At 42.4% G+C, this 26,256-nt stretch overlaps 1 protein-coding gene across 5 annotated transcripts in view; it reads left to right on the forward strand.

Annotated features, from left to right (window-relative positions):
* The window catches only part of PDGFRA (platelet derived growth factor receptor alpha), a 52,980-nt gene that overhangs the window by 14,584 nt on the left and 12,140 nt on the right, over positions 1-26,256 (forward strand). For 4 of the 5 annotated variants that reach the window (XM_081926505.1, XM_081926506.1, XM_081926508.1 and 1 more), the window contains exons 2-14: positions 2,168-2,228; positions 2,983-3,297; positions 7,996-8,262; positions 10,049-10,179; positions 12,151-12,322; positions 12,415-12,604; positions 13,959-14,074; positions 16,824-16,947; positions 18,340-18,533; positions 19,912-20,006; positions 20,102-20,234; positions 23,425-23,529; positions 26,122-26,232. In XM_081926505.1, coding sequence (XP_081782631.1) covers positions 2,171-2,228; positions 2,983-3,297; positions 7,996-8,262; positions 10,049-10,179; positions 12,151-12,322; positions 12,415-12,604; positions 13,959-14,074; positions 16,824-16,947; positions 18,340-18,533; positions 19,912-20,006; positions 20,102-20,234; positions 23,425-23,529; positions 26,122-26,232 — 2,011 coding nt within the window. In that variant the 5' untranslated portion in view covers positions 2,168-2,170. Of the gene's footprint in view, positions 1-852; positions 905-2,167; positions 2,229-2,982; positions 3,298-7,995; positions 8,263-10,048; positions 10,180-12,150; positions 12,323-12,414; positions 12,605-13,958; positions 14,075-16,823; positions 16,948-18,339; positions 18,534-19,911; positions 20,007-20,101; positions 20,235-23,424; positions 23,530-26,121; positions 26,233-26,256 lie in introns of those variants that run through there. The other variant, XM_081926507.1, reaches the window with a different exon arrangement.

A 26,256-nucleotide genomic window follows, 5' to 3' on the forward strand; every position in this document is an offset into this window, starting at 1 on the left:
CTGTGCGTTTGTTAAAAACGACCTCAATTTAAAACAAAAAACATGTAATAGCCAGCCCTGTGTGTGTTTGTGTGCAATTTGGAGCAGCGCATGGGGAGGAAAGGTTTAACCCCCTTATTCCCGCTGAAATTCTGACAAAAATCAAAATGGGATTATGTGAAGTGTTTTGAGCACTCTAAATACAAAGAACCTCAGCACTGGCAATTTTTAGACTTGGGAACATTTTTCAGTGATGCTGATTAAGGCTGGTGTCAAATATGAAATCTCCCATGCTGCCAACTGTCAAACATGACATGCCATTTCATGTCATCTATTTAATGCTGTCGGTAAACATACTAAAATGAAATATCTTTGGATACCAAATAAAGTGCATTGAATAGTCAGGAAGGAACTGGTGCGTGCCTGACATTAGAATTTGTAGAGGACTGTTTGGGGGAACAGATATACCGGGTCTACCTAGTCCATTATTGACTACTCTGATTTGCAGTAATTCTCCAAGGTCTTGGGCAGAGGTCTTTGATGCCACCTGCTGCCTGACCCTTTTAGCCAGAGATCCCAGGGACTGAACACGGGACCTCCTGAATGCAAAACTACAAGAAATCATAATTTCCTCATAAAATGCAAAAATGTTTCTGATCAAGTTTGTTTCAGCCACAGACAATTGCACACTGACATGTATTTTGTGTATGCAACTTAGCCCAGATTGAGACCAGCTTGCTAAGGCAGACAGTACCTGCTGAATGTTCCTAATGACCTCACCCATGTTTTCTTTGTAGAGCCTTCACCAAATCACACCGTCAGCCAGACCCACCTAATCCCAGAGTCAGTGCCAAGACTTCCATTGGGTTCAAAGGCAATTTCACTTGAAAAGAGAGTTCGGTGTTTGCCTTTTAGATGGGAGCAGGTGGGCAGCTTGATTACCCAAGACTGTAAATTACACATGGCACATAGAGAAAAAGCTTGTTAGTTGTTGTGCTTGAGAGATTAGCCATTGATTTACAGCCATTCGCTCTGCCAAACTTAAAAGAGAATGCAATGATAGTAATAATGAATTGCTTGTCTTGCTCTTCAAGAAACCAAATACAATAGGAACACGGACCCAGTCTTATATCCCTTTTAGTATATAGCAAGAGAGTTTTGTCATACATTTAGAATCTAGGTTTTAAATGATCAAGGATATCTATTTTACAAGAAAAATACATGCCATATATTTATATAAAATGGAAATCCTGACATACTAAAAGCCCAGCATTTCCCCCCTCACTCTCAGTGGAGTGATGTGTACCTTGATCTTCTGCATATTTACCTTTGGAGTATGTTCATTGTACAACTCCCCAGATATTTGTGCAGAGGATTGCAGCCTTGCTTGTTGCGAATGGTGAAGATCTTTGAAATCTGTGCATTCAGCACTGAACAGAGATGGGTCAAAGCGGAGCCTGTGTTTCTCTGGGGCTGTTTTCATTAGAAATTCCTGCAGCTTGAGGATAATGTTTTCAATGAGCCAAAGGAATTTGGAGAAGAGCATAACTAAATGGATGCTGTCTGTGGAATAGGCTAATCAAGATCAGGCTTTCCATTCCTGCTCTCTTCTTCCCAATACTGGTGCTTTTGAGAATTGCATATGGCATTTACTACTCTATCCTCAAGATCTTGCTTCAAACATTGAATGTAAGAGACCGAAAATTTGCAAGTTCCACTTGGCATATTTTTGAAGATATCGTGTCTGGTTTCAGTAGTTGGAGAAAGAGATAGGGGGGCAAAATTTGCAGCAAGGTTCGAAAGCGTGCTCTTAAATGCATCCAAGATTTAAGACTGCAGCCTCATGCACACTGGCAAGTCCCACCGATGTCTGCAGAATTTCTGAGAAAATTTGAAAGAGATTGTGCCGTGTGCATTTGTTGTGGGTATCTTTTTTCAGTTCGCAACAAACAGAAATGCATGTGCTAATCTGCCAAATGGTACCCCTGGTGAATTTAACATGGATTTGAATGTAGCAGACCAAAATTGGTGCTTCCAGGACTATTTGTCATTTTTGACAGTACAGAATGATTAATGCCACCACTGCACATTTCCAAGGTGCTAATGTACATTGCAGATGTAGCGTTGTCATTTCCTATACCCTCACTAACTAATCATGCCTTGCCTTTGTTTCCTGTTCTTGTTTCAGTTGATGATCGTCATGGGCCCTTCCCGAAGAACAATCCTGATTGTGGGCTACTTCTTGACAGGTAACCGCAGTTGAAATTATTTGTTAAGCTCAATATTCTTCAGCAGAGAGCTGATAGTTAAATCAAAATGATCTAAGCCTAGACCCAAAGACAAAAATAAACAGCTGAACTACTTGGAATCATTTCCCCCCCCCCCTGGCCTGGGCTGAAGAGGTATCATCAGAAAGCTTGGAGAAAGGAGAGGCTAATAGCATGAGTTTGGTCTATATAGAAGACCAACAAAATTGCCTGATTTGTGCAAGGACTTCCACTTGCACAATGAAACAACTTTCTTCTTCTTCTTCTTCTTCTTCTTCTTCTTCTTCTTCTTCTCCTTCTCCTTCTCCTTCTCCTTCTCCTTCTCCTTCTCCTTCTCCTCCTCCTTCCTCAGTGCACCCACAAATCTGTTCTGGGGGTTCCTCCAATTCTCTTTAGCAGAGTGGTCAAGGAGAGGAAAGGAAGGAGAAGTTCTGCTGTACAAGCAGAAGTCCTTGCATGAAAGGGATGACTTCATTGGATATGTGTGTGGCTTCATAAAAAAGGATCATACAGAAACAATCACCTTAAAATGAGTCAACCATGCTTGAAATACGGTCTCTTCCTGGCCCCCAGCTGGGTTCCCCATCTCTGGTGTTCTGGTATTCTGAACTAAAGATGTAGCCTGCTGTACTAAAGTGAGTGCTCCATGTCCCGCAGAACTATGGTCCTCCCTCCAATAGAAATGGCCATTGTTCAGAAATTTCAATGTGAAAATGTTGTACTTTTATTTTCACAGGGCCATGGCTAGCCTCTTGCCAGTCTTTGCTTCCAACTATTCTGCCAAACAATGATGAAATGGTTGTACAGCTGAATTCCCCCTTCACCCTGAAATGTTCTGGAGACAGTGAAGTCAGCTGGCAACATCCAATGCCTGATGGCAACCATACTATAGACCTCAAAAGCGAGGAGAACAATAGCGGCCTGTTTGTGACCGTCCTTGATGTGACAAATGCTTCTGCTTCTCACACTGGATTGTACACTTGCTACTACAATCATTCTCAAGATGAAGATGGTGAGGTGGAGGGAAAGGACATCTATGTCTTTGTGCCAGGTGAGTTGATTCCTTTCACTGTATCTATGATAAAGCCTCCATGATAGTGAAACCTCTTTGACAGAGAAGGTTGTGGAGCAACTGAACATTACGATGCTGGTCCTTTCTGTTGATCAAAACGCACAATTTTAGAAGCTGTATATAAATCCAGTTCAGAGCTTTTCCTCTGTTTAGATTTTCAAACCTGACCTGGCCACAGGTCACAGTCAAAGAGCATGCCACTAACCAAATGGAGATGAATTTTGTGGAATTAGCCCAAATTTGACTCGTTGCAATGGAAAGTAACTTCACACTGTTCTAACATTAGGGAACACTTTCCATATCAACTTTTCTGCTGGCCATTCCTGCATGCAAATTCACGTGTGTACAGTGGTACCTCGGGTTACAGACGCTTCAGGTTACAGACGCTTCAGGTTACAGACTCTGCTAACCCAGAAATAGTACCTCGGGTTAAGAACTTTGCTTCAGGATGAGAACAGAAATCACGTGGCGGCAGTGTGGCGGCAGCCGGAGGCTCCATTAGCTAAAGTGGTACCTCAGGTTAAGAACAGTTTCAGGTTAAGAACGGACCTCTGGAACAAATTCAGTTCTTAACCACTGTCCTGCAAAAGGAACTGAACAATGCTCAGTTTGCAGGTCCCAGAATCTGCTAGGCTTTATTTGTACCCAACAGAATACCCAACATTCCTCTGTGGCTGTGCATGACATGTGAAGGTGAATAATGGACAAATGATCTTCCAAGAAAGCTTGATGATATTAGAGTACTACTAACATTCTCATCCATTGAGGAGCCTTTGACAAAACTTCCTAGGAACCCCAGGATTTTCTGGACCACAGTGCAAAAAACATTCCCTTAGATAGCTTTAGAATCAGAGAATGCACCTTGAATCTTTTCAAAACTATTTGGGGTATGTGCTTGAAAATGTTTAATTTAGTTTCACTTTCTGAAGGCCACTGTTTAGTTTCACTTTCATTTCATTTACACTCGTCTCATTGCATGTTGGTTCTTCTCAGTTTTCATTTCATCTTCATTTTTACATTGATTTCAACCAAGATGCATCCTCTGTTCTGCTGCCTATGACATGGGTGCATCTGATCCAAATGGCAGAACATTCGCAGGCATTCTCCTATGCCTCTGCCTACAGCATCATACCTGCCGGATTTGGTACAGATTGGCCAAAGGGGATCCCATTTTATAGGCAATAGAGAGATCCAACTGCTTTTCTCTTGTTTTCCCCCCATGCAAATATCATAACAGTTGTGGGCATTCTGTCCCCCAAGCCATCAGACAGAGGACAGTTTGGAAAGGCGGTTCTGTTTGATCATTGGAGACTTCTTGTAAGATACGGAACTAATGTTTCTAAGCTTCAGATTGGAGAGTTGGCATGTCTTTTCAGTTCCACAGTTTTCTCCCTCCTCTTGTTCCTTGTACCATTTCGGGAATATTTTCATTTTCAATGCAATGCAATGCCTTCTAGGTAAAACTAAGATATGAAACTTTTTTTTAAAAAAAGTGTACTCTTGTTAGTTTCTCACATTTAAATTTTTGCGTTGAAAAGTAATGTGGGGTAATTAGTCTCACATTACTTTCTGAAACTAAGGCACACCCCAACGATCCATATAAACAGGGGACTTAGTAGTAGTTTGAGAACCACAAAGCATATGCATTGCATTCCAAAGTTTGTCTTCCATGAGTAGAACAACCAATGAATGAATCACGATTGATTGGCCTGACAGACAGAGATAGATACCCAGGGCTTCATCCAGTCGAGTTTAGGGCAGCCTTCTTGCCTTTACAAAACCCACCAGCAAATATACGCTGCAGTTTTGCCATTGTTTAATGGGATAGTTACAGCGGGAATGATTGTGGCATTTCTCCTTGCCCAGAGAAGTGTTTCCTGCTTGACTGAGATTTTCCCCATAGACTAAAAAACGAGCTGCCAGTGTTGCAGATCTTAAACTTCTTCTTTCTCTATTATTCAAATTAAAATGTCTCTTTCTATCATGGACAGTATATTTTCTAAGGAACCCATATATTCCCTCCCCCCACATAAGAATTTTGAAAGCACAGGTGGAAGCCATTTTCTTTATTAGAAGCAGAAAGCATTAAAGTCTGTGCACTGGATCAATCCCAAGGCAACAAGGGGGGGGAAGCTGTGAGAATCCCATTTGTGGGGGGAAAGCAAATGCATTGCTTTTGTGGAATGCAAGTTTATGTGCTGCTAGGTTTGAATGATTACTAGAAGGTCTCACAGCGCACATTACAAATTCCTTTGTCGGCTGGGTTTGGATTTTCTATACAGTCAACTGCCTGCCCCCCCAAAAAACATGATTCAAGACATCCCAGGCTTGAAGTACCATTTTCTTTATTTTTACAAGATAGATTTCAATAAGAAATGGATTTCTAAGCAGAATACCATATTATGGTAAAATGTGAAACACTGGGAGATGTGGTTTCTTTGTCTTTAGACCAAAGGGTGGTTTAAAAGTTAATGGCCTATAAACCGGGCTACACATACTCTGCACTAAGGGCCGGTTCTGTCACCCCCATTTCTGTGGCAAGAAAAAACTGGATTCTGATTTGCAGAATTTCGCGTATGTTGCATTCTTCATTCTGAATTTTTTTTTCCATGTGTACCATTTCTGAGAATAGTATGCAGCTATCCAGAGAGGTGTTGAGCTGAAAATTCTCCAGAGGGGAACTTTCAGCTTGTATTTCACGGCTTCGGTGTGTGTGTGTGTGTGTGATAGGGCAGCCAAACCCCCTCTTTCCAATTTGAGAGAAGGGAAAATTCAGAGGTGAAACTCATCACTGCCACCCAAAGTTCCTCCTTGCTCCTACCATTTTCTTTTCCCCAAAGTCCCCAAGAGTGACACTACAAAGGCCAAGTGTGCACATCACACTAAACAATGGTTGGTGCAGCTTTCGTTTTGCACACCAGACATTTCAGACTACATTTCCCATCATCCAGTGCCTTGATTATGGTTGTAATGTGATTGGTTTTTTAAAAAATGTTGTTAGCCACCTTCAACTCCTTTGGGAGAAAGGTTGGGATTGGAATTTAAATCCTCACCCTGAACAATGACAATGGCAGCTGAGGCTGAAGGAAGTTGTGGTCCAAAACATCTAGAAAGCACCAATTTGGAGAAGACTGGTTTAGCTTTATGAGGGCAAGCCTCAATGTGCCTGAGCAAAGCATCAGACTCTCACACTCCCCTTTCCATCTAAGATTACATTCACTTCCAAAGAAAATTGGCTTAGTGTTACATACGGACTAGGGCTTTGAAACAAACTCTGGGTAGTTTAACAAGCCAGCTTCATGACTCATGGTTTGAGTTCATTGTGACCACTGTTTTGCTCAGCCTTAATACAGGGCACTACAGCTCCACCCTCTGGCCACTGCAGGTCTTATTCAGCAATTCTCTGGCTTTTGAAGTATTTTCCAACTACTTTCAACCATGCCTCAAAAATAAAAAGAAACCTATTAAAAGCAATTGGCTGGCTATTGTGGAAAACAGGATGCTGCCCTAGAAAGACTTTGATCTGATCTAGAAAAACAGTTCCTAATGGCTTCAAGTTCCTTCCTTACAGCTGCTTGCCTCTGTCCGTGACTGACAGAAACTGTATTATTCAAATAGGAAAATGTTTTGCAAAATAAACACTTTGTGAAAGAAAGAAAGAAAGAAAGAAAGAGGAAGGAAGGAAGGAAGGAAGGAAGGAAGGAAGGAAGGAAGGAAGGAAGGAAGGAAGGAAGGAAACTTTGCACATCAGCAATCAAAAGGGCTAGAAACCTGCTTGTGGAAAAGAAAAGAAATAAAGCTGCGATTCTTTGGGATCTAAATTCAGTAACCTCTACCACATCTGCACACACACACACACACACACACACACACACACACTTTACAATCTGGAACTGAAAACTTTGGCTGCTACTGAATTTGGACATGTTTAGCAAATGAACACATCCTTTCCCGACCAGAAGGAAGGGTTGCACTGCCATGTTATAACGTGAATGCTTTTGCCCTCTTAACAACTGTTCTGTATGGTGGCAGAGGTCCCATTCCCGCTCAGCCATTGGTGATGTGCATCTCTGAGACTGCATCAGTTTGCATGAACATGGTAACGACGATTTACGAGACCACCTAAGATTGTTGCTGGTGTTGTTGTTTAAGCTGGCATATTTATAGCAGCTATCACTGGAATTTTAAAGCGACACTTCTCCATGTTATGCGAGCAGTTTCAACCACATTCTGAGGACGACTGAACAACCATAGCTCAGTAGCACAACATCTCCTTTGCATATAGGAGGGAGGGCTAGGAGGGCTGCCTCTCTGAAATCCTGGAGAGCCACTGCCAGCCTGTGTAGACAGTATGGAGCTAGATGGCCTGATTCCAGCAGAGCAGGAGACTCTTAATCTCAGGGTTGTGGGTTCAAACCCCATGTTGGGCAAAAGATTCCTGCATTGTAGCTGGTTGGACTAGCTAACCCTTGTGGTCTCTGCCAGCTCTACAATTCTATGGTTCTAGCTCCCTATGACCCTGTGTCAGCAGCTTGCCAGTGTAGGGGAGGGTTTTAACGGAGACCTATGGGAGCTGCTGAGCTTCACACACACAGGATACAGGATTGAGTCACCAGATATTAAAGTCACTTACTCCTCTAGCCTGGTTGATGGTTCAACATATCTCCCTCTTCACAGATCCAGCTGTTCCCTTTGTTCCGACATTCCCAGAAGATGAGTTCATTGTCATCACCGAAGAAGAAGAGTCCTCCACCATCCCTTGCCGGACAAGTGACCCCAACGCCCAAGTAACTTTGATGACCAGCGAAAGGAAAATCGTGTATGCCTTTTATGACAACAGGCAGGGCTTCATCGGAAACTTCTCCGCAGGCTCCTATCTGTGCAAGACCACCGTTAAGGGAAAGGAGTTCCTGTCCAGTCAATTTGTCATCTATATTTACAAAGGTATTTCTTTTCACCTTTTCTCTATGTGAGGGACAAATGAGTTTTTCACTCACGCCCTTGAAGCATGAGCGAAAAACTCATTTGTTCTTTCCATAGATCGCTGCAATGCATTATATGTGGGGCTGCCTCTAAAGATGTGGGATGTAATCCACTGAGAGCAGTCAAACACAACATTCCTTGTTTTCCTAGAGAAGACATGCAGGGGGATTTTTGGTCCAGCCAGTCAAAAACTTCCTGTTTCCTTTTGGCTGGAACATCCTTCCTTTGCATGTGACTAGAGGTGGGCGTGACCTTGCCTGTCCAGGTAACAAAAGGACAAGGCATGCTGCCACACTCTCTCTTTTTCACTTCCTCCTTCGTTGAACCAGCTTCTTAGCTAGAAATGGGGTATTGGGACCAAGTCTCCCATATGGAGTAGATCCATATGTATCTATTTGTAACTAAGTCTGCCTTCAGGGATCCAACTGTGAACTGATGTGAGTAAACAACTTTTATCAACTTTAAATGAGATTGTCATGTGTTTATTCTTTTATAAAAGGGGACTTACCAGGAACATACAATTCAATACTGAATTGTATGGTAGTGAGAGGCTTACACAAGCCTGCAGCCAGCTATCTGCTGTGTGTTTAAAAGGGGAATGTAAAACTCTGCCAAGTTATAGAACCTGCTAACACTAGCTAGGAAGGATATTAATAAACAATATATCCTCACCTGCCTCCTTGAACATCCCCACAAAAGATAGTTCAGAAACTTCAGCTTTTGCAGAATTCAGTGGCCCGGTTGCTCACTGGGACAAAACTGTTTGGGCACACAAGGCCAATCCTACTGGAGTTGCCAATTAGTTTCTGGGCCCAATGCAAAGTGCTGTTTTTGACCTACAAATCCTTAAACAGCTCAGGACCACAATACCTCAAGGACCGCCTCTCCCCATACGAACTGACCTGGACCCCACCACACCCCCTGGTCTCTGAGCTGCTCCCCACCCCCTGCCCCAAGAGAGGTGTCTCCTCATGCTGCCCCACAGAGGCCTGGAAAGGTGATGCTCCCAGACTTAGCGGTCCGACAGAGACCGACCAAAGGTGAATGTGAGGCCAGCAAATTACCTCACCTCGGGAGGCAGCAGTGACAGCAGCGGGCGTTGCTGGGCCTGCATGGTAGAAAGGCTCACCTTCAATTCTGAACACTCAGCTCCCAGGCAGGTACTTAGCTCCCAGCAAGCACAACGCCTGCCTGCCTGACTGCTCAGCCTCCTGGTTTTCTGTCCATTCCCAACAGCAAAGGCTGGTGCATTGGCTGGCTGGCTGGGCTGCCTCACCCACTTGCCTGTTTACTCCGAGGCCACCTCAGTTCCGGGCAACCAGAACCCCCTGGCCAACCCCAGAGGCACTATTTGCCTGGGGAGCTTGTAGCCAGGGCTGCTGCAGCAAGCAGCCACACAAATCTTTGGAAGGCAGAGATGTGAGAAGGTATCACAGGAGGAAGGGAAGGAAAAAGGAACAGAGGGCAGTGTTGCTCACAGCACCCCTGAGTATCATTCAAGCCACCCCAGGGTGCCACGGCACACTGGTTGAAAGCCACTGCCTTACTTTATGGAACACCTGACAATAATCATGTCAATTGTTGAATGCTGGTTTCTGAAAGCACCGTGGTTTATTTTAACAGACTTATCCCTTTGCCTTAGTGCAAAGGTCCCCCTCAACAGTTACTCAGAGCAAATTGTTCAAAAGAACCTCTGTGATGTGCAAAATATTTCTTAAATGTGCTAATTCTCTTTTTCCTCTTCCAGCTACATCATATCTTCATGTTGAGATTGAATCCCCCAAGACCGTGTATAAGACAGGAGAAACCATTGTTGTAACGTGTGTGGTCTTGGATAACGAAGTTGTGAACTTACAGTGGAATTATCCAGGGAAAGTGGTAAATATCTCTCCCCCCCCCCCCAAATACTTGTTGTTGAATAAGTGACCGAAGAAGACTGTGGGTGGAGTTTTAGGGGGATTTTTTTTTTTGGTAAAAAATAAAAATAACAAATAGAATAAAGACAGATGAGAGAGCATTTTCTTGTTGCGTTAGCTGGGTATCATGAACCAAGACTTTATTGTTAGTAGACCTGCAGAACTTTACAAGATGTTAAGAGGAGATGAGTAACATATGAGGTTGACAGGAAGTGGGACAGTGGTTATAAAGTAATAACACTCCCCTCAAACCTGGAAAACATAATAGAACAAAAAATGGACTGTTTCTGGAGCTGCCCACATGTTACACTTCTGTACATGTGAGAATATGACTCTCTACAAATGACTTCAAGTCATAATCAGATGGGCTGATTCTTCTCTGAAGCACAGCACACCAGAGTTAACTGGGAGCTAGTGCAGCAGAGGATCTTAAAGTGCTGGATTGGGACTAATTCTGCTTCAGAAAGTTATTGCAGAGATAAAAAGAAAGAGTGGAAGAGTGGAGAATTAATCACAACGGGCTGGAGCCCAATGGCGGTAGTCACACTAAGGTCCCATTGATATTGATGTGAACAGTTAGTCATGACTAGCTGAAGTCCCATTGATTTTGATGGGAAGCAAGTGGATCCAACTTAGTGTTTATCACAGCTACCTCAGCAGAAAGACAAGAGAAGAATAAATCTCATAAATTGTCATATTGGGCCAAAGTGAACTGAGAATAGATCCCATGCCTAGATTTATGATAGTGTATTCCTAGTCCCATTCATTCTGATTCTGCTGCTAAGATTTTACTTTTCTCCATGTCCATAATGTGCCATGTGATTAAGTAGATAAATGAGCAATACCATAAATAGGATTTCAGTTTTTTAAAAAATGTTTTGATCTCATTCTTGGCATCTATCAAACCCGCCAACTGGCCTGTTTTAACCTGGACATCACAGATCACAGAAGCCAATCCTGGCATCTGTTTTGATTCCCGGTTGTCCCTTTTTCGGTCTAGCGCTCTCGTGATTTCAGAAAATAAAGAGTTGGACAGTGTGCTTCTACTTCACATCAATTTTAGTTTTCAGAAAAAGTCTTTATTTTTGTGTAGGCCCCAATTTTGTTAGTTTCCATATTCATCAAGAGCTCTAGCTATTCCTACTGCTTTCAATTTTTTCACCACCTTTGAGGAAGGCTGTGCTGTGGTTTGATCTATTAGATCAAAGAATCCTTCCTTTGACAATTGCCTAAATCACACAAACTGAGGTGTTTGGGATGGGTTTTTTGTGGTGGGGGAGGTATTACAAATTAATTTTGCTTTCTGAAAACCTGAATAAGTAATCGGAACAAAAATCAGTAGCATTGCCACTCGAATGGAAATAAATTACTGTGATCCCAGTTTGCTGACTTCCTTTTCTACCTCATTAGCATTCAGCACTGTGGACATGTTGATTTTCAAATGTACTAATTCTAGGTTTGGGCCCAATTTTTTAATATTCACGGTATAAAAAATAATTTTTTTGGCTGTTAGAGACAGCATGTATGACTGCAGTTATGCTCAGGGTCACTTGACTGAATAGTCACACAACTACTGTGCTCCAGCTAGGGCCCATATGTGCATATAAGCTGTCATTAGCATATCCTTGGCTAGATGATGAATTTCACAGGCAAGCAAGGTACTGTGTGCATGATTGTTCCCAATCTGCAAAGAAGAGGTGTATATGCCTCCTGTGATACAGATATGGAACCACCACCAATAGTGCCCTGTCTACTAGTGAAAAAGTCTTTGACTCTTTGTCCATTTGACCTTGAGATGAAGATGGGATCTACTATAGGGCTTTCTCTGAGGGTCTTTGTGAAACCTGGAAACTGATAATGGATCTTAAGGGTGCCAAGTTGTTTTCTGTGGCCATGTTGTTTGACCAAGTTTTCTGATCCTTCAACTATGCAGAAGAACAAAGGTACAATTTCACTTGAGGACATCAAAATTCCAACCCAGAAGCTGGTTTACAACCTGACCATTCCAGATGCTTCAGTGAAGGACAGTGGAGATTATGAATGTGCTGCTCTTCACGTGACCAAAGATTTTAAGAAAACGAAAAGAGTCATGATCACAGTTCATGGTACAGTCTGCTTCTAATTTCCTTTGTTGTTCTCAATTGAGCATGCCAACTATCATTGAGAGACACTCATGGAAACCTTTGTCCTCCTACAGATAAAGGGTTCATTCATCTGGAACCCCATTTTAACCCCATGGAAGCTGTCAATCTTCATGAAGTTAAAAAATTTGTAGTTGATGTGCATGCATACCCAGAGCCAAAAATGTTTTGGCTGAAGGACAATGTGACTCTGATGGAAAATCTCACGGAGATTGTCACTAAGTCCCAGCAGATCCAGGAGACGAGGTAAAGAAAATGCTTGCCAAGGAATTTGTAGGTTTTAGTTGTCCAGTTCTCCATTTGCAAACCAGAGTATCTCCTTGGAAGTAGATTGATCTCTCCTCTAGAGAATCTGCAGCCTGTTCTGTATCTCTGTGAAAATTCCACTTGGCAGATTCTTGGTTCTCCAATTCCTCTACTATTCCTATCTTTGTGCATTTTTCAAACCTTTATTTGGCTTCATACAGGTTTTAAGAATTATTACTTGCTTCTCCTTCTGATTTATTATAAGATATGCAGGATGATTCTATGCATGTTTACTCAGACATATCTTCAGGTGACTTCAATAGGGTTTACTCCTAGGGTTGCATGCTTACAGTTTGTTGTGTCCTTGTCTACTCAAAAGCCAAGTCTCCTTGGGTTGCGTCCAACAGTGTCACTCAGCTGACAGTATGGGTGAGTGTATACTTATATCTGCTCTGGAGACTCTCCCACCCCTCCAAGGGACTGCATGGGGAGGGGGAAATTGCTTACCTCCCTATTTGATTGTCAGAATCCCTACTGTCAGCTTTTGCAACTCTGTTGGATACAACCCACTAAGTGCACTGGGCTTACTCTCAGGTAGGTATAATAAAATAAGGCTACAATTCCATGCATAGAACCAGGCTGTTAGAGAAATAGGGTGTGATTCAGAAAAATTTGAAGATTACCATGTAAAGTGTAACATACATTTCCCCCACTCCTGCAGTACATTCGCTTTATCTACTTAAGTTTTACTGACGTAAAGTATATTCTTTAACATAGTAGATTGCCTTACATTAAACATCGGTTTAAAGCATTTATCTCATTCTGAAAGAGATAATATTTCATACATTTTTTCAGTCCTCCCTCCAAAAAGCCCACAGAAGAAAATGGAAATTTCTGTTAAATTTTACTATACCCCTCGCAAGGCCTTCACTTCACTAATCAGATCACCTCATAAATGTAAATGTTCTGGTTTTTGTTTATTTGTTGCTTCAGAGTATTACACACACACACACACACACACACACACACACGATAGCTGTCAACGTTTCCCTTTCTAAAAAGGAAATTCCCTTATTCCGAATAGGATTCCTCGCAAGAAAAGGGAAAAGTTGACAGCTATGACACACACACACATCTTCTCAGGCAAGCAAAAAGGGGACAGAACTATCCTTGCATTGATAATGTGTGAAATTAACACAGGCCAAATTTAGTCTGATTCGTTTGTCCTTACCAGATACTGAGCCTGTCTTTTACACACAGAGAGATTGATTTCCAACAAAGCTATCGGTTTGTTTTGCTTATTTTTTTTACTGTTCCTATTGTGGGAAATGATCACAATGTTCTCTTCCAATAGGTACCAGAGTTTATTAAAATTAATCCGTGCCAAGGAAGAAGACAGTGGATATTATACTTTTGTAGCACAGAATGAGGATGAAACTCAAAGATATATTTTCTCCCTGCTCATACAAGGTAAACCTGTAAAATGGGTAAGATCGGTATAAAACTAGAGGAGTTAGGTAGATGTGGAAGTGACACTACAGAGACTGATCCATAGGCCAACAAACAAATATGAACTACTGTGGGTTTAGTAGAAAGTTTAGAAAGCTAGAAAAACTAAACTTGGAAATGGGGGTGAGGGGAATCAGCTGTGAAGCTTGCTGGGTAATTGTGGGCTAGTCATTTCTCAGCCTAATCTTCCTCATGATGTTCCTCATGGCAGGAGGAACATGTGTGCACTGCAGATGAGGAGGAATTTGAACTGTGCTCTCCCAGTTGTTTAACCACATTGACTTTCAGGGAGATTTAGGTAGCCTAAGGCCTGGTGTACACAGACAAAAACAGATGAGAGGATAAGATTGTTCCTAGCTTGAACCATTCAGACTGTAGGTGGTAGTGCAAGCTGAGACACACACACATCTGGAAAGTAATCACCGCACACAGAAATCAAGCATGGTGGGGAAAAGGCAAAACTGCAGTTATTCCCCCTGGGGCGTGGGATTCCGTTATGTGATTCCCACCCATCTATCTGAATTGATGCAGCCCAAGAATAGTTTGGCCACCTCATTTGCTGTTTGTGTAGGTCACATTTGGGAACCTGTGGCTATCTACTATGGTCAGTGGTCAGGGGTGGTGGGTGCTGTAGCAACTGGAGAGTCAGAGTTTCCTAAGCCCTGGTGTAGACCAAGCCTAAATGTGCAAGCTACAGCCTAGATGACTAAATCCAGGTTACTTCTTTCATGTGACCCCGGCCATATTATTTGTACATTGAGTTCTTGATCCTAGAAGGAAAGTTCTCTTGCCATTCATGTATCCAGCATTTGCAAGAAACAGCATATGGTAGGAATAATACTTCTGAAAATAGGAGTCAATAATAAGGCAAATTATCTAGGAACAAACTCGCTTGCTCGCCGTTGTCCATGGAAGATACTTTGGAGATTAGTTCAGCCCCAGATGCCGACAAGCTTAAACATCTGCTGTGCCTGGCTGAGAGTCAGAAATGGTCCCTTCCACATGGATTTGATTTGGAGAGAGGAAGGGGTACATAAAAGGGATGAGGAATCTCAGCACAAAATGTGCATTTAGTGTAGAACCTATCATGGCGACCATTGCTCAGAGATATTTTGAAAGAAGAGTTTTGGAAAGAGTTCATACAGATGTCTACTCCACCCACCCCCATCTATCCATCACTTATCCTAATTTATGTACTGTACTTGTGTGTAACTTTTCTCCTGAGCTGTTTACATATGGTTCCCAAGCAGCCTCTTATCCAGACCTGCTTAGCTGCAGCAGCAGAATGGCTGTCATGTCATCTGCCTTTAAAGCATTCTCTCATAGCTTGGACAGTAGCTCTGTGTGTTAGAGAACATGGTTTGCTTGCAAAAGGTCTCAAGGACAATCCCTGACACCTACATATAAAAGGATCAGGTAGCAGGTGATGTCTAAGACCTCTGCCTGGAACCTTGGAGAGCCACTAAAAGTCAGAGTGGACAATACTGAGCTAGATGGATAATCAGTCTGACCCAACTCATAGGAAGGCCATGTCTCCTACTTTACAGAGGACAGTCCTCTATTGGAAGGGCTTCCAAGAACCGTAAGAAGGGAGAGTAGGGACCTTGGTGATGCCTGTCAGTAGCATGTGGACAGTAGACTGAGCAGACACACCAGTTCACCACTATGGTGAAGACACAGTGTATTTCTGTTTTAGTTAATTACTTCTAAATTTGCATGCATCGATACATATAAATCAGCATATCCACATTGTATCCAAAACACGTGGTAGACACCAGGTTGGCAAAAGATGAATGATCCAAGTAACAGTCAAAGCATGGCTTAAATTAGTCAATCAATCATCTCAAGCTTCAATTGATTAATGTGTGAGAGTCAGCTTACTAAGTGCAGGCCATTTTGGTCTGTGGGATGATGAACTAAGGGCTGGGCTTTTAAAGGCTGTTTGGGTTGTGATATGCTGCTGTAACAGAATGAAAAATTATCTTGGAAATAATCTAAAAATGCTTCAGCCTATTGACAGCCTTAACTCAAAGAGGAGTTCTGAAATGAGCAAAAGAAGAGTTCATTCTTCTCTTGATCGTGCACCCCCAGCTTGCTGTGTAGCTGCCTTGTTGTGACTGGATTCCTTTATTCCACGTCCCAAAAGTACTGCCATATGTTCTTCTCTTGAAGCCAGGACCCTGCTAAGGCCCTATAGGATATGAGTCCCGATTAAAGCCAGTGAACTAGTAATTCCCACTGAAAACTAACCTTCCGTCTGATCCTATGCATGTTTATTCACTTGAGTTAATTGGGACTTTCCTCAAGAAAGTGTGCAAGGTTTTGCAGTAGAATGATCCCATACTATCCATCTTTACTCAGAAATAGGTCATACTGAATTCAGTGGAACTTACTCCAAGGAAAGTGTTCTTAGGATTGCAGCTAACAGCCTAATCTTACCTATGTTTAGTAAAAAGTAAGTCCCACGGAGTTGGATGGTGCTTGCTTCCAGTAAGTAAGTACAGGTAATCTAGCTACAGGAGAGGATCATGTGTTGGTGAAAACAAGCAAAGAACTCCAGAAAGTCTGAATCCAGATTTCCCAAAGGAATGACTGAGTTTGCCAGGCAGATGGGAGTTCAAAACGATGCTTCTGTTGCTTCTTTTCAATAAACAGAATTTCTTCAGCGCTGTAAGGATCTGACATGCTCTTCCCAAATTACCCTTTTCAGTTCCAGCTTTAATTCGAGATCTGGTGGATAGTCATCACGACTCTGCGGGGCAAACAGTAACATGCTTGGCAGAAGGGACACCACTCCCTGATGTGGAATGGCTGGTTTGCAAGGACATTAAAAAGTAAGGAAAGTTGATTCTGACCGTCTTAGAATATCATCCGTGGAATTATAAATGGATAACATGACTATAGATCGATAAGATTATAAATTCTTTATAATACATAGGGACTTGCATTTTTGGAGATGGAGGGGATATTATTTCAGGTAATAATAAACCTCTGCAAGTTACTGTATATTGCTGTTGTAACATGGTCTTCTGAGTGGGTAGGTGTGATGTTAAATGACTTCAATGTGTCTTTTTATTATTATTTGGGGGAGAAACCACAACAATCATGTGATTACCCAACGATGACTGGATCTCAACATATGGGCAGGGAGGGGGTCCCAGCAAAATTACCCCCAGCTGCTGTTTCCTTTGGGAGGGAAGCTGCCAGCTTCTACTACAGTATGATTTATAACTAGCACCCAGGTGTAAAGATTACTAATAATCTGGTCATATCAGTTGTATGTAGTCAATATTTTCTAAGCTGCTTTGTAGTCACTGGTTATTATCACTGGGCATGACCTTTTCTTGAGCCTTCATCCTCATTTGTTTGCTGGGAGCATCCTGTTTGTTTAATGAGCATTCATTCTCATGCGTTTGTGGGGAGTTTAAAAGATGTTGCATAGTTCATCTTCCAGTGCATTTTTGCATGTTGGGGTCGTGGGAAGTGGGTTTGTTGTGCAAGACCTTCGATCCAACTGAATTTGATGGTTTATGTTTGAAGTCTATCTGAACATGGCAACAGCCTGGAATTGCCCAGTGAAGTTTCCAAGGTGGTACCTGTAATCAGCATGAAAAGCTTGCAAATTCTTCAAGGACAGTTTTTTTTTAAAAAAAATAGTTTTTATTAAATATTTTCTTGTGCTACAAAACAGACAAATAAACAGGGGAAAGTACATCTGTCACCTCCGCTTTCAACTCATAGAGTCTTTTTCACAGTTCGTTTACACATAGTGAGAGACACTTTTGTCATAGACATCTTGCAGTGGAAGGAAAAGAGGGGAGAGAGGGAGAGAGACGGGGTGTCGTTCTTCCGTTCTGTTTCAAAGTGTTAGCGTAGGAATGGGCATGTTTTGTGTGTGTGTGTGTGTGTGTGTGTGGAGAGAGAGAGAGAGAGAGAGAGAGAGAGAGAGATTGCAGGAGGTAGGAGATCGAGAGCTTGGTTGGTTGTGTCCAGTTGACATTTCTAAGGCAATGTGTCTTCATACAAGGGGTTGCCAATGTTTTGGACTTCATTTCACCACATCCCTGATAATTGGTCATGCTGGCTAGGGCTGATGTGAGCTTGAGTCCAAGACAACACACTGGCCACCCACTGATGTATGTATATAAAGTTGTTTGCTCACTGAGCAATTCTCAATAAAAGGGAAGTGTTTGGCAATCCTCATTTTTATCTATACTTCTCTTCAGGTGCAGTAATGACACCTCGTGGACCTTCCTGACAAACAATATCTCTGATATCACCATGGAGACTCACCTTGATCAGAAAAACATGGTAAAAAGCCAGGTGACCTTTCAGAAAGTGGAAGAAACACTGGCTGTTCGCTGTATGGCGAGGAATGACCTCGGCACTGTGGCACGGGAACTGAAGCTTGTGGCTCCCAGTGAGTAAACATTGTATATGGTGGGTACAGCTGCTATTGGCTCCATCTCCTTAAAAGGGACCCAAGGAGTCATGAAACAATTTATGCTGTGTGGATGTGATCTCAGACCTTTAAACATGGCAGTGCCCTCAGGGCAGCACTTTAGCTCAGAAGTCCAGGGCTCCACTCTGCAATGAGAAGGAAGCTCCTCAAATGCAGTGAAGCTAGCTTCACACATTTTAAAGTAAGTGAATGAATACACATTGCCATCTAAAAGACCACATGATAGGACGATTAAGTCCAGAGTGTCAAATTACCTAGCTGCACCACTGTTTTAACAACCAGATAATATTGAAAACCACATTCTTGCATGATTTACTGCATCTTTTGCATTTACCATCCTGGTGCCTCCAATCTATATTCTGATGGCTTGGGCAAGATATGCAATATTGTTTGTCTGGTGTGAAGCTGTTTAGAAATATTTTCCATTTTGCCATATCTGAGATCACAGAAGTCATTCCAAATAATTCCCCTTAGTTATTTGCATTTTTGCACTCAAGGGCCTCCAAGCGACTGGCACGGTAAAAATAAAATAAAAGTGCATTAAAAGCAGGTAAAAGCAGCAATGAACAAAAAACTAAAATACTCATATGACAATATATTTAAAAGTCCTACCCATTTAAAGAACATGCCTATTCAGTATATGTAAGTATAATGGTATGTATATTAATATCCTGAGTGGGACGAACCTGTAATTGCTTAAATAATTCTTAGAATGTTGAAAACAGGAGTTGATGGAGAGTTGTGTGAAATATGGAGCCTTCTCTTCTCCGTCACACTTATGCCCCCCTCCAACTTAACTATAGCTGAACCCACAAAGAAAGGGTGTGTGAGAGGAATTTACAGAGGAAATAGTGGTATCATATGGATCTTTAATCTCAAGGAAGACAGGAAACAGCAACTGGTAATTAAAAGATGGATGCATACAAATCAAAAGGAGGGCATAATTCAGCTAGAGTTAAGGGGTTTTAATTTCCTTTTATTTCAGTGGGAAAGACTTAAGGCATGGACAAAACTGATTTATCAGAAGTCCATTGAGTTGAAAGGGATTTACTTTGAGATAACTGTGTATAAGGAAATCCCATTGAACACAGCTGGACTTAGCATGCGTAGGGTTGCACTTCACTGCTCATGCTTAATTCTATGGAATTTTCTGCCTGTAATGCCAAAATAACTTGGCCAGACTTGGATACTACACACCTTGAATGAGGAAGAAGCACAATTTACTGTACTGTCCCAGGCCAGCCTGGGATCATGGCCACCGTGACTGCTTTTGAAAGTGAGCTCCTACCAGTGAGAGAAAAAAAACCCTGAACTATACATTTCCTTTCTCCTACAGCTTTACGATCAGAATTGACAGTGGCTGCTGCAGTCCTAGTGTTGCTCGTAATTGTAATAATTTCGCTGATTGTCCTGGTAATCATATGGAAGCAGGTAATGTAGAAACACACTTCTTTAAAACCGTCTCCATTCACGTGTTCAGTAGGGATGAGTTTAACATGCTCCGTTCCATTCCTTGTGTTCTGCAGAAACCAAGATATGAAATAAGATGGAGAGTCATCGAGTCCATCAGCCCGGATGGACATGAATACATTTATGTGGACCCTATGCAGCTGCCATATGACTCAAGATGGGAATTTCCACGAGATGGATTAGTACTAGGTAAGGCCCTCTTGCTACTGTGCGGCTAATAGCAAGCTCCTTCTCTGCATGCAAATCCTTAATGTAGCCAAAATGGCACCATCCATGTGCAAGAGGGAGCTAGCAGCAGGCTTGGGAGAGCCCCAAGTTTGGCAGAAGTGTGGGAAGAAAATCCAGATTTGTGGGGGAACCAAAAAAAATGGCCCAGTGCAAAACTAAGGATGTTCAGTGGCCACAGAATACAGCTGACAGCTGAAGTGAGAACGGAATGGCCTATTCTGCATAAGGGCACAGCTGGCTGGAACCCTGAACAGGAGCAGTCCACACTGCAGTGGACATTTTGGGTGCTGTGATCTTGCATGCTGTCGGGCTGTGTCTTGTCGCCAAAAGGTGCTGGGGGGGGGCTAGAAGGTGACACAGGCAATGCAACTGGTCTAGAAGTGTGTCCCCAAAGACATAGGTCCCAGTTTCGGATCTGCAAAAGTTGGACAGTATGACATGGTCAGTTACTGAAAATTCACAACCAATTGATTTCTTTCAACCCTTTAACTTTGTTTCAACCTCCAATTTGCTTACAATGTGTTATATATGCAGGCATTGTGGGCCAAAGCCAGGCTGTATGCATGCAGTGCAGGCCTAGGCATTCAGGTCTCCTGGAGCTCAAGAGCTTCATCTGCATAACAAAAGACAGAGAGGGTTCTAAAACCCATCAATGACATTGTTAGTAGTTGGCAGGCAGCCAACCCCTGCTGAGATAGGGCCAGTGTTGTGATTCGCTAATTGCAGTATTAAGTCAATCTATCACAGGTGGTGTGTGTGTTTTGCCTGGGTCGGCTTAAGGTATATATACTGGGCCAAGAACCCTGTTTGTCATTCTTGCTCCTGATGTTCCAATAAATCCTTTCTGAGCTGAATCTTGGTCTTGGGTCATGCCCAAACTATTGAGGGTGGAGGAATGCTCATGGTTAATTATGAGTTATGCATATGAAGAAGGTTGGTTTCATCTTAGCCAGGCATCACCAGAGGCCAGCCCTGGAACTGGCTTTCAGTGCTAGGAGTTCAGCCATGGGACGTGCAAAACAGTGCCTGTCACCGTGTGTAGAGAGCTTTCCCCTCAAAAAGATAAACTGTGGTCTGCAGAGACAAGCTGTGGATGGAATCATCTGATTCCAGACATTCATGTTGTAAACACCTGGTAAACAAGTCTTTTATCCAAATGAATGCGCATGAGTGCAAACAGGAGACCTACTAATAAATCCCTGACGTCCAGGAAGTTCTCCTACCTACCCTACACATACGGAGCAGAGGTGTGGGCAGAGCAGGAAGTTTTTCTCATGTTGAATATATATACAGCCACGACACTGAGTAGAGTGGGCACTGGATGATGACTAGATTGAGCCACACCAGCAAATGTTTATGAGAGGCTGCATCCTGCCATATGGTCCACAGACCTCAAGTCACAAAAGGCCTTTGGGGGTTTGGTAGAAGCTCAACATGTTGGCGTGGGTTTGACATGTCATAGGAAGCTTCCTTCATCCTGGCTATATCACAAGAAGCCAGATCAAAGTTTTGTTGAACTGCAAGAATTTCCTTGTGGGATTTTCAGAAATGGACCTGACCATGCTTGCACTTTAATGGGGGAAATATTAGGTGAAGCTTCTCTCCGAATCATCTCTGAATTTTCACACAGGTGCCAACAGTTGCATTAAAATCCCTGAATTGTGACACAGGCTCCAAGAGCCTTGAGTATACATGCACATTGTACAGTTTTAATAATTCCCACAATCTCATTTGGCTGAACAAGTGTGGAACTAGTGTTGAGACTGATTAAAGTTTTCATGGAACACAGAAAGCCAGAAGGGGAAATGGGTTGCAGGTGGTATAATAATTGAGAAGGACCACAACTTTTGCTAAGTGAGAGAGCCCCAATCTGTCAGTCTGAAAAAGCTGTCCACCTATTTTCAGAGGTTTCTCTATAACCATGAGGTGCAGAAACTTGCCCTTTTAAATGAAAGTGGTGGCATTGAGGACCCTGCTAGGATGTTCTTTCTTGCAAATACAAAGTCTTACAAAATCAGTTTAAACTTCTATGTTTGCAGTTAGACTGAATTGTCAGCTAACTCTGGATGTTGTTGAGGAGATTTCACCCCTCCCATACCCAAGAATCTCCTGATAATCTCCTGAGGTCTCTGCTGACTCTACAGAGAGGAGGAGCAATGTACTGCTCTCTACTTAATTAGTCAAGTGAGTGAGTCTCTGTGTGTGAGAGAGAAAGTCAGTCAGTGTGTCGGAGAGTGAGTGCAAGAGATAGTATTTAGAGATAAGATTGCTGCTAAGAGCAGCTGCAGGCACTCAGAGTAGCATTGATGTATGCTCAGAATATTTAGCTCTGTATATAGTTTGTATTATAGCTGTAGTTATAGAATAAAAGAAGATACTTTACAGAGCTGCTCTCCGAGTGGTTTATACTCTGCAAGACTCTGCGAAACGCTGCTGCGCAACGACTGCATTATTGGACAGTGAATCCGGTGCTCTCAGCTCCAAGCTGTGAGTCCACAGCACTGTGACCAGTTCCTGTGGGAAAGGAGGTCTCTGGCAGTGCTACCCAGCTCGCCTAGCCCAGTCGGGGCTGTAGTGCATGAGTCCAGTTGGTACACTGGCTCAAGGGCGATGCTGACAGTTGTAGCTGTTCAGGGTGCTCCCATGTCTTTGTTATAGACTGTTAGACTAATCTCCTCATTGAGGGATCCCTGATCTGCTTCATTTCTTGGGTCATATTTTGAAAACCACTGCTCTGAAGACTCAACTGTTTAAGCAAAGCATTTAATGCAATATTGCTGGGATAAACCAAACTGCATTTGACTGACCAAAGCTGTTTGCTTACGAATGATTTACTCTAGAACAATGCTATTAATGTCTTGGAATCATGATGTTGTAAGGCTGTAGAAGAAATGGGTTCAGTCTAAGAAATGGGTGTCAGAACTCTGATACATGCTCAGATTTGTCATGTGAGTAGGTATCTCCCATTCATTCAGTTGGAGGAACTGGCTCATCATGTGTTAATGGGTTTTTAGAAATCAGACGGACAATGGAACACATGCCTTCCACTCTCAAATGCATGCCAGCAGCAGGATTTCAAGAATGCAAGAAGCTGTGAAGTAAGATATGATAGGTTGCCTCTCAGTAATTAGCAACACTCCATTGTTTACAGGACGAATCCTTGGCTCTGGAGCTTTTGGGAAAGTAGTTGAAGGAACTGCTTATGGATTAAGCAGGTCACAGCCTGTGATGAAGGTGGCTGTGAAAATGTTGAAGCGTAAGTGTTTCTTCAGGTTGTAAGTACTCCAATACATCTCTCTGGCTCATCTCAAATCATGAGAACGGCTGAATTAGAACTTAAAAGCAAAATTAACGGGCATAATATTTACCATGACAGTTTTCCTTCTGGATGCTTTTGATTCCATCAAGTTATGTCTGCTTTTATGTCTTTATTGCCACTGTGCCCATTCTGCTGCTTCAATCTGTGGAGATGGCACTGTGAAATGTACCACATTCCGTAGCTGTGAGAAATTGATATTTTAGTGTGGTGGCACTTTGGGGCTCCCTTCCTAATGACATTTCATTAGCCCAAGAAGGACCCACTTTTTGGCACCTGCTTAAAACATTTTTGTTTAGGGAAGCCTACCCCAAAATGTTCATGTTGATGTGCTTTAATATTTTAAACACTTGTAATGGTTTTTTAAACTGCTTTATTGATAATTTTAATATTTCTTGTAAATGACTTGGATATTTTACTACAATCAAGTGTTGTGTAAACCTGGTTTAGGCCTGGTTCTGGCACAGAAATTGTTTTGGTCAGCCTGAAAGCATCATATGAGACCTTCCTTTGAGTGGTCCCCTCCATGAGATGTCTGGAGGACATAAGAACAGGCCTTTTCTGCAGTGGCTTCCCAGTTGCAGAATGCTCTCTTCAGGGAGGCTCACCTGGTGCCTTCATTACATATCTTTAGGCACCAGGTGATAACATTTCTCAGTAACCAGGCCTTGGGCTGATTAAACATTCCATGACCAAAGAACCAGTTGCCCTCCATCTGTTGCTGGATTCCAACTCCCATCAGGAACTATGGGATGTGCAGCAGAATCTGAAGGACTGCTGGTTCCCTTGCCCTTGACATATTCTGCAATACTTAGCATGATAATGTTATTCATTGCTCCAAAGCAATGCTTCAGTTCTGAGCTTATTTGCTCGGAATGGAAGTAGATTCAATTGATTTCAACAGAACTAACCCCAAAGTGAATGGGTAGAATTCAAAGCACCCCCTGAGGCATTTGTAAGAAAGTCATGCATGCTACTGGAGTGGGTGTCACTGTCTTGAAACTCCCGTAACAAGCGATCAGAAGCTTCCCTTCACTGTGGGAGGCAAACTCAGTTAAGACTACAAAGCACACTTCTGTCTTCATGCATGACTTACTTATACACACATGCGCCGCTCCTTTGGAACTTGTCCACGATGCTTAGAATCATCAGAAGCTGTGATCCTCAGAGACCTTAATGCTAGAAGTTGCCGGTGATAAAGCCAATGGGTCTGCTTCAAATTTATGCCTTTATAGGACCACAATACAAGCTACTACTCATGGTGGCTATATGCCACCTTGATGATCCCAGCAGTAAGTCTCCGAATATCAGATTCTAGAGCTCAAGGGCAGGAGAGTGCAGAGTGGTTGACCAGGGGCGAAACTAGGCTTTATTTCACCTGGGTCAAAGACCCAGTTTGGCATCCCCCTCACACACTTTTGCGTACACACATACACACAAGATGGGAGCCTCTGGAGGCTTCACCCAGGGCAAAAAACTTACCCTCCCTAGCTACAGCACTGTGAGAAACAGGATCATGGTCTAGATAGGCCTTCAGTTTGATCCAACAGGGCTCTTCTCACATTCTTAAGACTTTTACTTAGTTGCCATTTCTTTAAGTTAATAGTAAATAACAAGTTTCACCATCTGTGCCCACTTCTTGTGCAAGTGAATCCTATAAATACCGTATTTTTTGCTCTATAACACACACCCGACCATAACACGCACGTAGTTTTTAGAGGAGGAAAATCTGTAGGCATGCCACCTGTAGGCATTTCCTCCATAACACGCACAGACATTTCCCCTTACTTTCTAGGAGGAAAAAAGTGAGTGTTATGGTGCAAAAAATACGGTAAATGGAAGGGTTTGTTGTGGGCTGCTGCTGTGCACTCTGGCTAAGAAAGAGGCAGGAGCTTTGATAGAAAGGAAAAAAATAAAATTAGCGTTCAGTGTGATTTTGAGTTTCTGTGCTGTTCCTCCCAACCCCATGACATTTTAACAAAACCCTGAGGTTGCAATGTAATAGGTTTGACACGGGTAGTAGCAGAACAGAGAACAATCTTAACTAAAAAAAATGTGAAGCTGGCATAAAATGGTGCCAATTAAACCAAACCAGACTGATCCCAAGCAAGTTCAGATTGGTTTATCTTGAAATTAGGCTTGTGTTAACATAAGCTGATTCAGAAATTGACCCAGTTTGATGAATTAAAAATGAATCCTCATCACACAAATGCACCATTGTTTGTTATATAATACATGCCTTCTAGTTGAGAAACCAATCATTTTAGGCTGCAACGCTATACTCATTTACCTGAGAGTAAGTCTCATTGAACTGAGTACAAGATCCGTAGGTTCTATTGTCTATGTATAATTATTTTATTTCCAGCAGCTTTTACCCCTGACAATACTTTTTCCTCACAAAAACCTGATCATAAGACCATAATTAACAGCATGTTACTGTAATGATGTATAATCTTATCATTTTATTATCCTTTGTATGTTATCTGTTCAATATAAATTCTAATTAGCTGTTCTATTCATTTTTTCCAACAGCCACTGCGAGATCCAGCGAAAAGCAGGCTCTTATGTCTGAATTAAAGATAATGACCCATCTTGGACCCCACTTGAACATAGTGAACTTGTTAGGAGCTTGTACAAAGTCAGGTAGGTTTGGTTAAGGGTCTTCTC

This window comes from Podarcis melisellensis (assembly GCF_964234715.1).
Source record: "Podarcis melisellensis genome assembly, chromosome: 9".
In the NCBI taxonomy this organism is placed as follows: domain Eukaryota; kingdom Metazoa; phylum Chordata; class Lepidosauria; order Squamata; family Lacertidae; genus Podarcis; species Podarcis melisellensis.